The 17618-nt window shown below is 33.5% G+C and overlaps 1 protein-coding gene across 1 annotated transcript; it reads right to left on the bottom strand.

Annotated features, from left to right (window-relative positions):
* Positions 1–15023: 15023 nt before the first annotated feature.
* On the bottom strand, positions 15024–15377 carry LOC103501752 (cysteine proteinase inhibitor 5). Its single transcript, XM_008465438.3, has one exon. It carries the CDS (start codon positions 15375–15377, stop codon positions 15024–15026), a length of 354 nt encoding a protein of 117 aa, XP_008463660.2.
* Between the last annotated feature and the right edge of the window lie 2241 nt (positions 15378–17618).

Here is a 17618-nt window from a genome sequence, read left to right as displayed (position 1 = left end):
AGTACCAAGAGATGAAATTCCCACATCATTTCACAATAATTTATAACACAAGAACACAATAAATTTTCAAACATCAAGCTATAAATTTCTTGTAAAATTTACTTTATCAAACCCAAATTCTATTCCCAACAACAATCATTTCTATTTGCAATTACTAAAATAGATGGATCTATATGAAAAAGAATAGAGCAACTTAAAAAGAAAAAAACCTGAGACAGATTGAGAGGGAAAAATTACAATTTCATAAAGGGGTTCAACGAAATGAGATCTGACAAGATCGCTCTTCACACCTTGAAGTCCAAATCGATAGAAGAATGGTGACGAATGGTGAGATTTGCATATGAAACTTTCAGTTCGACGGACGACGACTAACGAGCGGCGTACGAGTAGTGAACAAACGATGAAATGGTGAAGAGAGGCTTTTGTGGTCAAGGAATTGAGAAGGAATTTTCTATTAGAAAGAAAAGGAAGACACTCACGGCTTCATGAAAACCAGACAATGCATCCGAAAGGAAAAGAAAAAAAAGAAAAGAAAGGTAAAATAAAAAAAAAGCGTAAAGAAGGTTACCCATCCAATGTGAGTAACTGGTGACTAGTTCTACGAGCAGGGAGCCATTCGGCAAGGAGTGGGGCGAGTCAGCGGCAATGTTGGATGGTAGTGGCGTCGTGGAAGGTGTCTGGGAGAATAGGAAAATTGAAGGAGGGGTCTGTGAGAATCGGAAAATCGGTGGAAGTCTGAAAAAAATGAAAAGGAGGCATTGGGGCAGGGAAGGGTAACACGCAAAACCTAAAAAAAAAAATGGGTTTTTTTTTTCGCGCTTTCCATATTTTGTTTTTCGTCTTTTATTCTTTTATTTTCTATAACTGAATATTAAAAAAGCTATGGTTGGATGCTATTAAAAGCCACATTTGTTGTAGTGTGCCCTACCATTACACGGACCAATACAATCACAAAGCACTATACAACACACCCATATAGAAAGAAATGATGAATGCTTTAATATATATACTTTAATATATGCACAATTGTTCGTAAAGTGTTTGTACAATGAAGCAATGAACATCTAAGTACATTTGAACCAAATTTTTGTTACCAAACCTAAAAAAAAAGGCCTATAAATCAATGAATTACCGCAAATATGGCTTCACTGCTCCAATGGATTCTTGCAAAACCTAATAAGAAAAAAAAAATGATGATTGTAACCCAGAATAAGACTTGTTATAAAGACATGAAATAGTGCAAACACCCACAACGGACAAAGCAACAGTCAAAAATTTGTGATTCAAAAACCAATAACAACCAAAGCTTAGTATAAAGATAAATGAAATGGCACAAATATCCACAAAGCAACAGTCATTAGTCCTAATTATTCATAAACCAATAACAACCAGGATGACAAGAATGACATATACCTAACTGACTGCAATCAATCATTTCTCTAATATCAATGTTGAGAAGCTAATTGAAGGAGAAAATCTATAGCAAAGGTTTTGTAGTAGTTCAAACAAAGGTATTTCAATTAATGGGCATTTGTGTGATATATATACTAATTAGCAATATGTGTCAACACCTCATTTTAGAACTAAAGATAGTTCACAAGCTTACAACAATAGATTGAGTATGCAGTTCCTATATTTGCAACAAAAGTAACAGAAAAATAACTAGAAAGAAGAAAGGGTGAGGAAATAGGGAGAGCATCAAATCGCATATGACCACTGTATTGCAATATAACAACTTTAAGTAGTAGGACTGCAATATAAGCTTCTACTAAATATATCGTGATATATATTGAAAATATTCGATGACCTTAAGAACTCAAACGCCTTTACATTTGATGATGATTCAACATGTTATTGTAATAGAACAACATTAAATTCAGACAATTGCAACATTATGTCACCCCATTTCACACTATATTCATGCTCTAAGAGTTGTCCTAATATCAAACTTGATAGACTGCACTAAATGTCCTAATATCACACTATATTCATATTCTATTGATGCATTCAATCATTCATATGTTACACTTTTCTTTAATGGACTGCACATATGAATGTAAATCAAATCAACAAAAACTCGATACATGTGATGACAACATATCATTCACCATCCAACACAACACATACACAACACAGCAGAACCAAAATTCTTTAGTCTCCATTTAAATAGAAGAGAAAGAGGAATCTTTTTATCACTTTCTTGAAGTAACGCTATCACTAAAAGAATTATTTGCACAAGTATTATCAATAATGATAGATTCCACACTACTCAAACTAACTTTAAATACAATATCATAATCATCGACATAATGTGAAAGAGAATGAGAGATAAATCGAATATACTTCACCCAATTATTAGTTCATAATATATCTCAATATAACCCCCCCCCCCTCCTCGAAAGTATAACTGTGAAGTCATTTAAACTAATATCAAGAAGTTTAACCACTTCTAACCAGTATATGAAACTGTAATTCCAGTTTCAATATATATTTCTTTAATAATTTATAATTTTTCCTAGTCCCAACCACTTCAAAGTAATATGCAATATAATTTGCCAATGATTATCCTTCTTACTTCAACAAAATCAATGGAAAAAAATAATTGGCAATGAAAGAATCAATTTAAAGAAGATGGAACTTTAACATTTAAAGTCGTGCCAGACGAACAAAATAATGATGAGAATCAAGACAACAACACTATCGAGACCGATCAATTTTATTTTCATATTCTGAAACCACATCTTCCTCCTCACTTTAGTTCTCTGTGTCCTGAAATTCTGAGCCTGAAATAAATAGAAACGTGCATAAAACATTATAATAATTTATATGTGTTTGAAACAAATTCAATTGCATCTATGGATGGGTACCACCTCCTTAGAACAAAGAAGCAATGCATCTTTTGGTTATTTAATAATTTTGGCTTTAAATCAGTTGCTTTTATCAATTGATTCTCAAGATAATGTCTTTGAAAGACTAATAGATAAATGCAACGGAAGAATGATAATGTCTTTGAAAAACAAAAAGATGAATGCAATGGAAGCATGATAATGTCTTTGAAAGACAAATAGATAAATGTAATGAAAGTCTGAACTCTGAGGTTGTTCCAGAAATGGGAGTAGTGTTTATGGGCGATGTCACTGCCAAGTAGAGATGGAAATTAGTAAAAATGATCGAGCAACATCAATTTTACTTAATTAGCATCAAATTTTATTTTGTGATTAAAAATCATACAAAGGTCCCCCTTTAGAGTTTTTAGTTACACTATTCTAAGCTTTGCAGTTTTAAGAGTATCATACGTATATTAAGAACTACTTGAAATCAATTAAACCCAAATATATCTTTTCTTCTTTGATAAAAAATTCAAATTCTACCTTAGCAAGAGAAGTTCAGAAATTCTACCTTAACTACATATGATATACCATGAAAATTATACGCATTAGAGGATGAAAAAACTAAAAATCATGGCAAGGGAATGACTGTCCTCAAAACTAAAGCAATAACCAGACATCAAACTTGGAACTTAATAACCTTGGATGATCTCGGCTTCAAATAAAAACTTGGATTCCACAAGGGTTCACCTAGCAACATTAATTAAAGTAGATGATTTTGGCCTCGAATCTACTTCAACCAATTATTAATTCATAATAGAGAGTTTTGAACTATAATAGCATACAACAAATGTCAAAAAAAATTCACAACTTTGTATTGAGATCCTAATTATCAAAGAAAGTCCACAATAGCATACCATCCTCCCATAGCCATGAAATCTCCCTAGGCCTTGATTTTCTAATTCAAACAAACAAAAATCAATTAAAAATCAACCAAATGCTTCATTGAGACATTTCATCAAACACATGTATGACTTTCCACGTAGTATTGCCCAATGTCCCTTCAACAGATCGAAGGCTCTTTCAATGACATTCCGCGCACTAGAATGTTTCATGTTGAAGAACTCTTTTGGTGTCACAAGAGCTTTTCCGGCACCTCACTACTCCTGTAGATAATAACGTTGGCCCCTGTAGGGCGCTAGAAAATCCTCTACATTTGGGTAACCCGCGTCACACAGGTAGTAATACCCTACGAGTATGCTTTTCAATTTTGTTAGGGTGGTAAACGAATACATAAGAAACATATGACATACAATTTTACCGAAAATATATCTTACCCTTTGGAACCTTTATACCGTTAGGTCGGGAAAGCATACCTCTTAAAATACGTGAGTCAGCGGCCGATCCTTCCCAGCTGGCTAAAATGAAAACAAAATCCCCCTTCATATCACATACGCCGAGGACATTTGTCGCCACTTCGCCGTCAAGTGCCCAAAGGCAATTTTACAACAAATATAGAACACGGTTTCTTATTTTGTACAACTTTAAAAAGTTTGTCAATGACACAGTAAGTTCTTTACACCTAACCTCGAAACACTGCCACCTCATGTCTGTACATCCCCTCGTTATAGGTTGTGGTATGGCCAATAACTCGTCATACAGTCGAAGAACGACATCAACACCATGTTGAAATATTGGGAGACTGTCTCGCCCAACCTAACGAACTCCTTTGGATCTACTGGTTCTTCACATTGTCTGCTAGCACATGAAGGAAGAAGGCGACCATCTTCTTAACGTCCACGTGTTTAGTAGATTCTAAATCGGCCTAGTTTGTAGTAGATGGCAGAAAATTGCAAAGCAGCGTCTGTCCATTCACGTACTCTCCCGACACACTAGGTCAGACGCATGTATCATGCAAAAGTACGTTAGTTGCCTAATCCTATGTCTTGCATCGGCCGGGATGTGAGTTATGCGCTTATTATCATGCAACAGTGCCTCTAATATTAGGAGCATTTGTCGTTGCGCTATTATAAATGCAGATACAACAACGACGATTTCGTGTGGGTCCATTTTGTACGTAAATAAGAGGGGAAACCTACTAATGGTGGAGGAAATTATCAGAAATCGTTAAAGAAAGGGACATCTGATAGTTTGTTCCACCTAGTAGCATTTGCATTTTCTTACATTAGAAATCATCTTATATACAATTCATTTGTAAGTTTATTGTACGATTTTTGCATTTAAAATGCATTTGTTGCCTTTTAATGGTTTATTTTCATATGTTTAAGAAAACTATCACTTAAAATGCATTTTTTTTTTTTTTGTATTTTTTATTAAAAAGAAGTGTTGAATCTTATTAATTGACCAATTACATACTTCCTCACCGCTTTTTTTAAGAACTCACTTCCATCTACATTATTGTATTTAGGACAACAATTCAAAAGTATAGTTTTAAACTTATTGTCCTTTATTCAATTGAAAATTTTCATCACTTATGTAAATCGATTTTTTTCTCTCTCATAATGTCAAATATGCTCGCTATGTTAGAAATATTTTTTAATTCTTTGTGTATTGACTTAAAATTTGGTTCTATGTTTACTTAGTTTTAGGTCAAAATATTAAGCAAGTTCATAATTACGTATTTTGTGAAACTTTGGTATGATCGTACATTGTGTTATGAAGTGGCCATAAACTATGTTTTCGACGGTTGTTTGCTGTAAATAACAGAACATGCCATGCGAGGTGATTATCAAGATTTATGGAACATGCATGCATTAACAAAAACACATTCATAAAACATCAACGAAAACCATAATGTATATAAAAAAAATTAAGTCAATGTCCCTTGTACTTTACAGAAGCGTGACTACGTCTTTATAATGTGTCAATGCACTTAACATATAAAATAAAACAAAGGAACAACATAAATACACGTAAGGACTTCTTTTTATGCGGGAGGCCGTAGGGACTGTAGAACATTAATTTCTGTCTCGCTACGTACTCCTACACACTACAATAAAAATAATAAACATTGATTATAAATTGTTAATGCAGTTTATGTGTAGGTGAATTTGTGTTATAACGCACGTAACCATAAGACATACGAAAATGTTATAACGCACGTGCAACAATGACTTATGTAGAAAAAATCGAACATAAACAGGGAAATTTGTGTTTTTTTTTTTTTTTTTTTTTTTGCCTCAGAGGAAAGAAGTACGTTTCATATTAGGAAACTAAACTTCAAACAGAATGTCATCAAATGCAGTGATATGAAAAGCATGACACACACAGAAACGAAGAAACCAATACAGACGAAGAACATGATAAACATATGGAAGGACATACAGAAGAATTACTAAACCAATACACAGAAATAACATAATTTAATATGGAAGGACATACAAAATAAGAAGCAAAAGATATGTAACGACATCAAAAACAATATGTAAATCAATACACAGAAACAACATAATTAAACAAAGAATAACTCTAAACATCCATAATAAACCGTGAGCCAACAAACAAATGGAAAAAAGCACCATGAAATTGGAAAAGTATAACAGAACATAGTACTAAAAAAATTTCACAAAATCGAATACCTATGCGTGCTACAAACACAAAATGATGCTCATAATGGAGTACAAAACCAGATCAAAGGACAGAAATAAGCAATAATAATTTGTTTTAAACAAAGCACATGGGAAAACCGAAAGCCATACCAAAATCGAAAACCCAATAGAAAACGCATGGATATTGAGGTATGACATATTTTTTTGGCAAATAAACATAAGGAAAATAAAATAAATTTTGTCAGTAACATGTAAACAAAACACACAAGTAAAAACAACAAAGAAATATGTGGAAGATCGTCCTCATCATCGACAATTAGAAAAATGGGTCGGAATGTATACCTTAACCCTACCATTCTCGGTTCAACTCAGCCAACGATCGTGTAGCATCAACATCTGATCGAACAATCGAAATCGCGGCGTCAATGGCTAATTCGAGTGACAAGGCGTAGACAAATCGAAACCCCTTCAGATCCGAGCGGTAAATCGAAGAGAAAAGCCATGCCCGAATCGATTTAATAAAGGAAAGGGGATAGATCGAGAAAAAAAAAAGCAAAGCGTCGAAAACCATTCTCAGCCCAACAGATCGGACGGAATGGGGTTGATATGGGTGTCGACGAAATGGGAAAAATATCAGAAAGGAGTAGATCGAAACCTTACCGATTGAACTGGAGAAGACAGACGAAAAGAAGTATGGATTGGTGAGATGAGAGGAGAAGAAGGTGAATCGGTAATGCAAGAAAGAGATGGAGAAATCGGCGGAAAGAGAAGGATTAGGAAATTAATGAGGAAAGAGAAGGAAAATAGAGGAAAAAATTTCAACCCATTCCCCCCCCCCCTTCTTTCCTTGCCCAAAAACGGAAAAAACCCAGAGGCCCACCGTGTAAAATAACAAAAATGTCCCGTCAACAACGCGCACGTAATACATTTACGATCGTTTAGATTTGGTTATTGTTTGATACTCGATCATTTAGATATGGCTACAATTCATACGTGATCGTTTAGATATGGTTACAATTTATACGCGATCGTTTAGATATGATTTTTTCTTTAAAATTTGGTACACAATTTTTTAATTCTTTTGGTACACAATCGTTTAGATTTCTTTATACGATTGTTTACTTTTTTTTACATGATCGTTTACTTTATTTTACACGATCGTTTACTTTGTTTTACACAATCGTTTACATTTGGCTACTCCAATTCAAATGATTTTTTTTCAAGATTCTTTATGCACGATCATTTACTTTTTTAAACGATCGTTTACATTGGCTACTCCAATCTAAATGATCTTTTTTCAAGATTCTTTTATACACAATCTTTTTTTTTTTGCACGATCGTTTACTTTTTTATACAATCATTTACATTTGGCTACTCCAATCTAAATGATTTATTTTTAAGATTTTTTATACACGATCTTTTATTTTTTTTACATGGTTGTTTACTTTTTTACACGATAGTTTACATTTGGCTACTCCAATTTAAATGATTTATTTTTAATATTCTTTATACACGATCTTTTAGATTTTGCTATTTTTTGTACACGACGTAAAAAAAAAAGAAAGAAAGAAAGACGATGAAAGAAATCACAACGAAAAAAAGAAGAGAAAAAGTAGAAAGACGATGGAAAAGGGAAAAAAAGTGGAAAAGAAGAAAAGGATGGAAAGATTAAACGACGTAAATAAAGAATTGAAAAATAAGAAAGATGATGGAAAAAATTGCATAAAAAAATGAGGAAATAAGAAAGACAAAATTGCACGAGGAATACGATAAAAGAAATAGCAGGAGGAAGACGAAATGTTTTGTTACATTTACAAGAGTTTCCCTTATTATTATTTTAATAATTATTATTATTATTTTAATAATTATTATTATTATTATATCACACCTTTTGAGGAAGAAAGAGAAGGAATAAGAGGGGATTGAGAAGAAGAAATAGAAGGATTAAATATATTCCTTTCCCTCTCCTTATTCCTTGTCCCAAACATATAGTCCTTTCCTTTCCTTTCCCTTTCCTTCTCCCAAACGGGCCCTAATGTATTACCATTGTCCATCCCCTTCTTTGTTATTTTCTATTTATGCGTGTTCTGTTTTTTCGTCTATCTTCTTTGTATTTTTCCATTCGCTTTTGATGTTTCGACTACTATGAAATTCCATTCATTATGTTGAATGGATTTCAAAACTTTGAGGCTACCAATTTAGAAAGAAAAAATTTGCATTTTCTTATCCTTTCAATGTGATTATTAATGTCTTTACTCATTCAATGTTGATTTCGGGTCATATTAGTCGTCATAGAAGGTATGTATACGTAATATTCTTTCATTTTTTCCTTATATATCATGTCTTATGTACAAATGTTAACAATGTTGTTTATCTTATGCAGGACGTCGCAATTCACAAGTATACTCTTCTAAGAGGTACTATTGTAATGGTCGTTTGTAGGCATTCTTTTGTTTAGTTTCGTATATTATGGTCACATACAGTAACGTTTGTAATTTCTTTTCTATTGTTACAAACTTCAATATTTTTTTGTTATTTATTTTTTTGGGTTTTGTATAAATTTATTATGAACATTTTGTTAAACATTATTTGGTTTATAAGGTGTATGCATTGTTTATTTTAAAAATCTTCTTTACGTAGTCTTTACATATGCAAAATCAATATATGTTTTTCAACATTCGTCTATCTTCATATCATGCAATTAACTACTATATAGGGGAATTAAATTAGTATAATGGGAATGAGAGTACATATAACACAGTAATGGAGTAATGTATTTTTCAAATTAATTAACGTAAAATCCTACTTTCCATAATAAATACCAATTTAAATCAGTTCTTACCACCATCAATTGAAACATGTAAATGAAGGGTCCAAGTATGTTACAAAGTTAATAAAATAAAATTTCAATTTCGTTGTTACGGAATTGCATAAAGTTTACACATGTTCGTTGTTCGTAATTAGTTAATACCATGAAAAGAATATGTCAAATGAATGTTGAAGTTTTCAAATTAAACTCGAATTTTTTTCCTTAATTTGTTTCAAACAAGTTTTTAGTGTAGTTTTTGTTAATGTCTTTCTAATAGTTTTCAGTTACTTCATGACTAGCTAAAGTAACATATTATCACATGCGTAAAAAAGGTTTTCAAATTCACGGTTCGTTTAATTGTAATTTCAATTACGAAGAAAATATTGAATTCATTATCAAACGTAATGGTATAACTTTTTATTACAAATCTAACCCTTATTTTTGTACGTAATTTAATTGGAAAATAAATTTACTATAACCTTTCATATAATTTTGAAAATAACTTTTAACGGAAAAAAGTATTTCTTTTCGAGGACGATTTTTTCAATTATCGTAAACATGAACCACTTTATATATAGTAAACAAGAAATAGTTATTTGATACATTATGCAAGCCTCTGCTCGCATGGTTTCACATTGTTTCTCTTCGAATACTTGTTATTAATTTCCATATACTTATGTCCATTGTATATGAGCATTCTAATAACATACTTAGGCACATATTTTATACGACAGTTAAGGACATTTCACATGGATCAACAAACACTTCTTGGAGTCATAACTGTGTTTATATTGACATAATGTACGACAATAAGCGTCTCCCACAAACACCATTCGATACAAGGCATAGAATTAGGCAGTTGCGTACTTTCGGATGAAACACGAGTCTAATCTTGTGTGTTGCAAAAGCATTCGCATGGACAAGCGCACATTTGCAATTCTATGCCACTTACTTAGAACTGTAGCTCGTCTTTCATCGACAGAGATTGTCGATGTTGAAGAAATGGTTGCGATGTTCTTGCACGTCCTTACGCATGATGTGAAGAACCGAATAATTCAACAAGAATTTGTATGATCAGGCGAGACAATCTCGCGACATTTTAACCTCGTCCTTTTGGCTGAAGTACAACTCTACGACAAGTTGATAAAAAACCTGTGCCGGTATCAAACAACTGCACTGATCAACGTTAGAAGTGTTTCGAGGTGCGCGTAATTTATGTGGTAAGTTTGTCATGTATCAGAACGGCACAGTAATGTAAGCCTCTTTCTATAAACCTGCAGAATTATCTTGGTGCATTGGACAGGACGTACATAAAGGTTAACATGTCCGCAGCAGATTGACCTTCGTTCAGAATGCGGAAGGAGGAAATTGCGACGAATGTACTCCACGTCTTCAACACAAAAGGGGATTTCGTATATGTCCTCGCTGGTTGGGAAGGATTTTCACCAGAACTCACGAATTCTTCAAAATGCCCTTGCCCAAGAAAACGGGCTGCAAGTGCCAAAGGGTATTTACAATTTTCATTTTCATTGTCATTTTCGAAGTTACATATGGAATGCCCATAGAGTATTGGTTTTTGGTACATGATAATATTACCTCTATGATGCGGGTTATTCAAATGTTGAGGGATTCCTTGCTCCATTTAGAGGTCAGCGCTACCACTTGTAAGAGTGGCGAGGTGATGGAAATGCCCCAACAACTGCAAAGGAATACTTCAACATGAAGCACTCTTCGACAAGAAATCTGATTGAGCGCACATTCGGTGTTCATAAGAGTTATTGGGCAATACTTCGTAGGAAGTCCTACTATCCGCTCCAAGTGCAGTGTCGTACAATCCTAGCATATTGCTCACTCCATAATTTGATAAACAAAAAAATGGTTAATCGTGACAACATGGATGAACTCGACGAGGGGGACTCTGCATATGCCACCACGACCGCTACAGAAAACATTCAGTACATTGAGACGACAACTGAGTGGTCAAACTAACGCAATCAATTAGCTGAAGCAATGTTCATCGAATGGCAGTTGTATAACGCTTAACTAAAACGCTTTTAAGATTAGCGTCCATCGATTGTATGGCAATGTAAATTACTTTGTTACTTTGTTCTTATTTTATATGTAATGTAACCGTGCATTTGTTACATATAGTATATATCATAATATTGTTTCCTCTTCATTTATGTGTCATAAATGTGGAAATGTAAAATTACTAATGGCTTCCATGAATTTTTTGTCGTTTCTCATTCTCAATATGGCAACCTCATCGCGTGCCCCGTGGCATGTATGGACTAAGAAGGAGGAGGACACTCTTGTAGAGTGTTTAGTGGATTTGGTTGTCATGGAGGATGAAAATCCGACAATGGTACGTTCCGACAAGATTACCTGGCACAACTGGTATGCATGATGGCTGAGAAATTACCAAGATGTCAGGTCCGTGCAACCACTGTAATCGACTGCAGAATAAAGATACTGAAGTGAACATTCCAGGCCATGCAGAAATGCAGGGGCCAACGTGCAGTGGATTTAGTTGGAACGACGACACAAAATGCATAATTGCGGAGAAGGAACTCTTCGATAACTAGGTTAGGGTAAGGAAAATAATATACACGTCACACTACTTGCGCAATGTATATTTACTTCACAAAATTTCAATCCCTACTTAATAGGGGTTCTCTTTAAATTTTTTGCAGTCGCATCCTGCAATGAAAAGGCTCTTTAACAAACTGTTTTCCTATTACAACAAACTTAAATATGTGTTCGGCCGCGATAGGGCGACGAGTCACTTCGCTGAGACATTCGTCAACGTGGGGTCTAACAAGTCTGGCGGGTATGAGGGTTTTGACATGTCGAATGGGAACGAGGAGTTCCCATCCATGTACAGCCAGGATATTGACATGTCTTAGGAGGATGTACGTGCATCACGACCTTCTCGCGCTTCAGAGGGTAAGGCTGAATCCAGCGAGTAGAAGAGGAAGAGGGAAAGCCAGCAAGAGGTGGATGTTGAAGGCATACATTTGGCCCTCGACTGTACAAACGACCAACTCAGGATGATTGTGGAGTGGCCTGCACGCGTCCTTGTCAATGACAACCATGTGCGTACGAAATTCTTCCGCATATTGTGTGAGATGTAACAAGTTTGGATAGGCCGTTGTTGCAAAGCCACCTTTTGTCTCGTATGAACGACATGCGGGATTTCGTACTCATGCCTGAGGATGAAACGGAGGGCTTTTGTAGAGTCCTCCAACGAGACATGACCAGACAGTTTATGTTTGTACTGACATGGCTTGCTTCTTATTTGCTTACTTCACTTTCACTATGTTATTGACTGTTATTTCTTTTGCTATTGTAGAAAACTGTTTTTTTTCGTATGTACTTGAGTTGTTTATGTATATGTACTTTTTTCTCCCTTCTACATCCCTTCAATTTCGTTCATAATGTTTCCTTAAAATTAAGAAAAATAGTAACAATCTCACCAATATGTCGTTCAACTGCTACATAATAAGTAATATAATGAATCATTATAAATATGGACCTAGGCGTTAGACCACGTAATTATATATGTTCAAAAGAGGGGGACGTTGCTATCGCTAATTAGAAATAGCCAATAATTAATTTGTATTTCTAAAAAAATGAATTTGAATAAATTTTTCACAATATATTAAGAAATTAATTTGAAATTGGACAACTGTCTTTACTAATTTAATAACATTACACATAGAATAAATTATTTGCAATAAGAGGGGTTCGACGCTTTCGTAAAAAAATATGCAATAATAATTTTTTCCTCATATTTACAATGTCATTTAAAAAAAATATATACTACATAAAATTTAAAAAAAATTAATAGCCCAACCCACATAACACTTTCTCCAAATAAATTTTATCATAAATTCCACACAGACCTAATCAAGTCTTCCCCCAAACACGTCGTATCATAAAATTCTCATAAAATTACCCACATAACCCTTCCCCCAAACATATCTTATCATAAAATCCCCATAACCCTTCTCATATAACCCTTCCCCCAATCTCATATAACCTTTCCCCCAAACACATCTTATTCATAACACTGTCATAACTCTTCCCCCAAACACCTCTTATCATAAAACTACATTTCTAAACCCTTCCCCCAAACAAGAATTATGATAAAACTAGGTTTATCATAGTTTTATCATGCAATTATAATTTATCCTAAAATAAGTAATTTGTGACATTTATTCTTTGTCATTAAAAACACATTTCATTCCAATTTTGTAGAACTGTCATAAAATACTTTCCATGACTGCGGCATCAATGACTGCAAATGATTGTCACGAAATCTTTCTATGAAAGTATTTAACTATCATCGTAGGTCATTTTTCTACTAGTTTATAAACATATAAGATTTGAGTCTTTATGTACTAATAATAATAATAATAATAATAATAATAATAATAATAATAATAATAAAAAAAAAAAAAAAAGAATAATTAACATAAACATAAACATAAACATAAACATAAACACAAACACAAACACAAACACAAACACAAACACAAACACAAACACAAACACAAACACAAACACAATAACAATAACAATAACAATAACAATAACAATAACAATAACAATAACAATAACCGTTGTACTCAAGAAGAACAATAACCGTTGTACTCAATAAGAACAATAACCGTTGTACTCAATAAGAACAATAACTGTTGTATTCAATAAGAACAATAACCGTTGTACTCAATATGAACAATAACCGTTGTACTCAATATGAACAATAACCGTTGTACTGAACTAGAACCGTTGTACTGAACTATAATCGTTGTACCGAACCATAACCGTTGTACCGAACCATAACCGTTGTACCGAACCATAACCGTTGTACCGAACCATAACCGTTGTACCGAACCATAACCGTTGTACCGAACCATAACCGTTGTACCGAACCATAACCGTTGTACCGAACCATAACCGTTGTACCGAACCATAACCGTTGTATCGAACCATAACCGTTGTACCGAACCATAACCGTTGTACCGAACCATAACCGTTGTACCGAACCATAACCGTTGTACTCAATATTGCTTAATTTTATCTAGTAGACTTTGAAGATCAACTTATTTATTTAAGAGACTACAAAATTCCACTATTGATATGTGCTGAGAGTTTCTTACATTTTCTGCTATAAATATTGTGAAAGACTCGACTTATATTATGAAAAAATTATTGAATAAATTAAATGAATCGATTTCAAAACATGAAAACTAATCGGAAACTAATCGAAAACTAATCGAAAAAAAACAATTGTAATAGGGAGTGGCAGGGCACTTAGCAAACTCCTTCCATTACTAAATCCCAAAAATATAAAATGATCAAAGAGAAATTATTAATATAGCAATTGATGAAATTTCGCGCTCCTCGCTAAATTAAGGTTATGGGTCGATCCATATCCTATAAACATTTATAGCTTTTTGTCTTTTTCCAACCCAATTTGCAAGCGAATTTAGTATTTTATTTATTTTTAATTCACTAATGCATATTCAAAAGCATTTCCATACATAAAAGCATCTATAACTTATAATTTTATATTTGTTCATTCATTCCCTTTTTATGCAGATGAGAGATCCCAATATTTAGAAATTCAATACATTTATAACAAATCTTTTTAATATAAAATTACAAAGATCTGGTAACCAAAGACAGATCAATCCACAAACGACAAGAGAAACGATTTGCCCAGAAATTACTACGAAATATTACTTTATTTTTCCTAATTACCAAATACTAAGAGCAAAATAGACGTGAAATTAGGGCTTTACTGATTAATTAGGCAACAGGCTTGAAGGATTGAAGTTTCTTGAAATTCTCCCATGGCTTCTCCCAAACCAACGCCTCATATTTGCCAATCGATTCGCCTCTCTTGGCATCGATCACGAGGCGGTAATTGGTTCCGGCAACCACCTGAGTTTCGCCACTCTCGACGCGTTTGAATTCGATTGCAACGCCTTTGGATTGCTCGTTGTACTGGGCGACCGCGAACTTTGCGATCTCTTCAACGTGCGGATCTTTGACGTCTGAGATCTTACTCCAGCCGCCGGGCACTGAGCGCTTCCAAGCAGCGGCGAGAAGGGGGGTGAGGAGGAGGGTGAGGAAGAGGAAGGTAGCGGAGCGGGAATTCATTATTGTCGAAAGTGTTGGAAGGAATGGGAAATGATTTATGGGAATGGCTTAGGGGGGATGGGTTTAAGGGTTAATTTATAGGGGTTGTTAAAGGACGCGGAAACCGGAGGGAGCACTATAAAATTATCGCACAGGATTAAAACGACTTTCTTCCTTTCCTTACCTACCCTTCATTTTTGATCCAAATCCATTTATTCACAACCCTCCTTTTACTTCCCGTCAAATAAAAAATACCACTTTTTTCCCCCCTTAGATTTTGAACTTAGGATGCATTTATGGTCTACCTGCCATCCAAATTCGTTTTTCTCCTAAACTTCCAACTCAGATGATTGAAATACAAAGGATATATCGGTAAAGTATCAATATATATAAATCACCAAATTTATAAATTTTCTCTACATTTTAAAATATGTCGGAGATATTCATGTAGACACATATTTTGAAATTTATGTATTTACAATAAGGAAGTTATTGAAATTTAGGTACTACCTAGGGTTTGGTCAAGTGGATGATCTAGAAAAAATTTATACATATAATATAATAAACCACAGCCACTACACTACAACTATTACAATATATTATTATATTTATAATAATTTTGATGTTTTAGCTATTAAAATTTTTAGTTTATTTTTAAAAATTGGGGTTTAACTTAGGCAGACCGGTTGTGGTAAAAAATAAACTATTAACTTGTGGTAAAACTTAGGCAGAACGGAAACATGGTTATAGTTAAAAAATAATATTAAAATAAATAAAAGAATAATTTTAAAAAATGGTAAATTTGACAAAATATTTACAAAATATAGCAAAATTCATATGCTTCTATGAGTCATATTAATAGACAATAATAAAAGTCTATTAGTGTCTATCATTAATAGAATCCAAAATTGTAAATATTTTATTTTATTTTACTATATTTAAAAATATCCCTAAATATATAATATATAAATAAAATAAATAAATAATAATTAAGAAATTAAGAAAATATAAAATCCTCCAAAAATTCCACTCTTAAATTTCTTTGGAATTTAAACCAATATAAATTTATTACAAAATTCGTCAAATGTCACTACTTATAGATAATTTGGCAAGCATAAGGTGGATTATGACATAGCTACTAAGGATTGGTACCTTTTAAGACACGATGCAAAATAGTTCGATGTGGAGGGGAGTGACACATGACAATGGACACTAAGCATAATGGGGCATCTATTTTTAGTAATATTGATACTACTCCCCTTTAGAAACTCATTACATATACGCAATATGTGATAACTTGTAGAAACTTAGAAGCTCATTACATATATGAAATATGTGATAACTTGTAGAAATTCAAGCTATTATAGACTTTTAAGTAGAATAGTGATTTTGCAATATAAAGAAGAATAATGCATGATAACGTATGTGAAAGTAAGAGTCATGCGATCTACAAGTTACAAAAGACAAAACGTCTATTTATCACGGATTTTCATGTTTTGATGCAAGATTATAGCAAAGAGAGGTGAAACTCGATATGAAGAAACTATCTTAGGCTAGCATTGCTCACATCAACAAACAAGGGGATATAACAAAAAGACATCTAGCGATATGAATCGCTAGAAGACAAGTGAGTTGATGAGACTGGCACAAAATGACATCTTCAATGTTGCATGACAGTGTTCAAAAGTCAGAGGAATTAATGGCACATCATGTGCAATCTCATCACAAGAACGCCTATAAATAAGACAACATTTCCTTCATTTTGTGTGTGTGATTCCCCTCGTGAAAGAGCTTCAACTTCATTTCCAACCTTTCTTATTTGTACTTAATAAGAGCTTAGAGTGAGAGTTGTAAATACCATGCTCCATTCTCTCTCATTTTGTAATAGGCATAAATGGAGCCAAAGAACACAAGAGATTATGTTCTACGGCTTGACACATTTCTTTTCCCCATCATTTGTAATCTTTATTTTTGTTGTTTTGATAATATAAACTACATGGCCAAGAAGTCTAAAGCTTTTATGATGAATGCAATATTATTTCTGTTCATTCACCATCTCTTCACTTGTCGCATACATTAGTTCGCTATATTATGAATGAAGCACAAAAGTACTTAATTTCTTGAGAAATTTGGAAGGTTGTAATATTTATTAGCTTCATTCAACTCCTAATTCTATACAAGAGAATGAATTAGGTATTGAGAATTAACTATTCGAGAGAGCAAGTAACTGAAACCTCACTAAACAAGCGTTGAAAGGATTTT

The sequence above is a fragment of the Cucumis melo genome, chromosome 12, assembly GCF_025177605.1.
Source record: "Cucumis melo cultivar AY chromosome 12, USDA_Cmelo_AY_1.0, whole genome shotgun sequence".
Classification (NCBI taxonomy): domain Eukaryota; kingdom Viridiplantae; phylum Streptophyta; class Magnoliopsida; order Cucurbitales; family Cucurbitaceae; genus Cucumis; species Cucumis melo.
The sequence above is the reverse complement of the archived record's forward strand: the minus strand, read 5'-3'. Positions and strand labels throughout refer to the sequence as shown.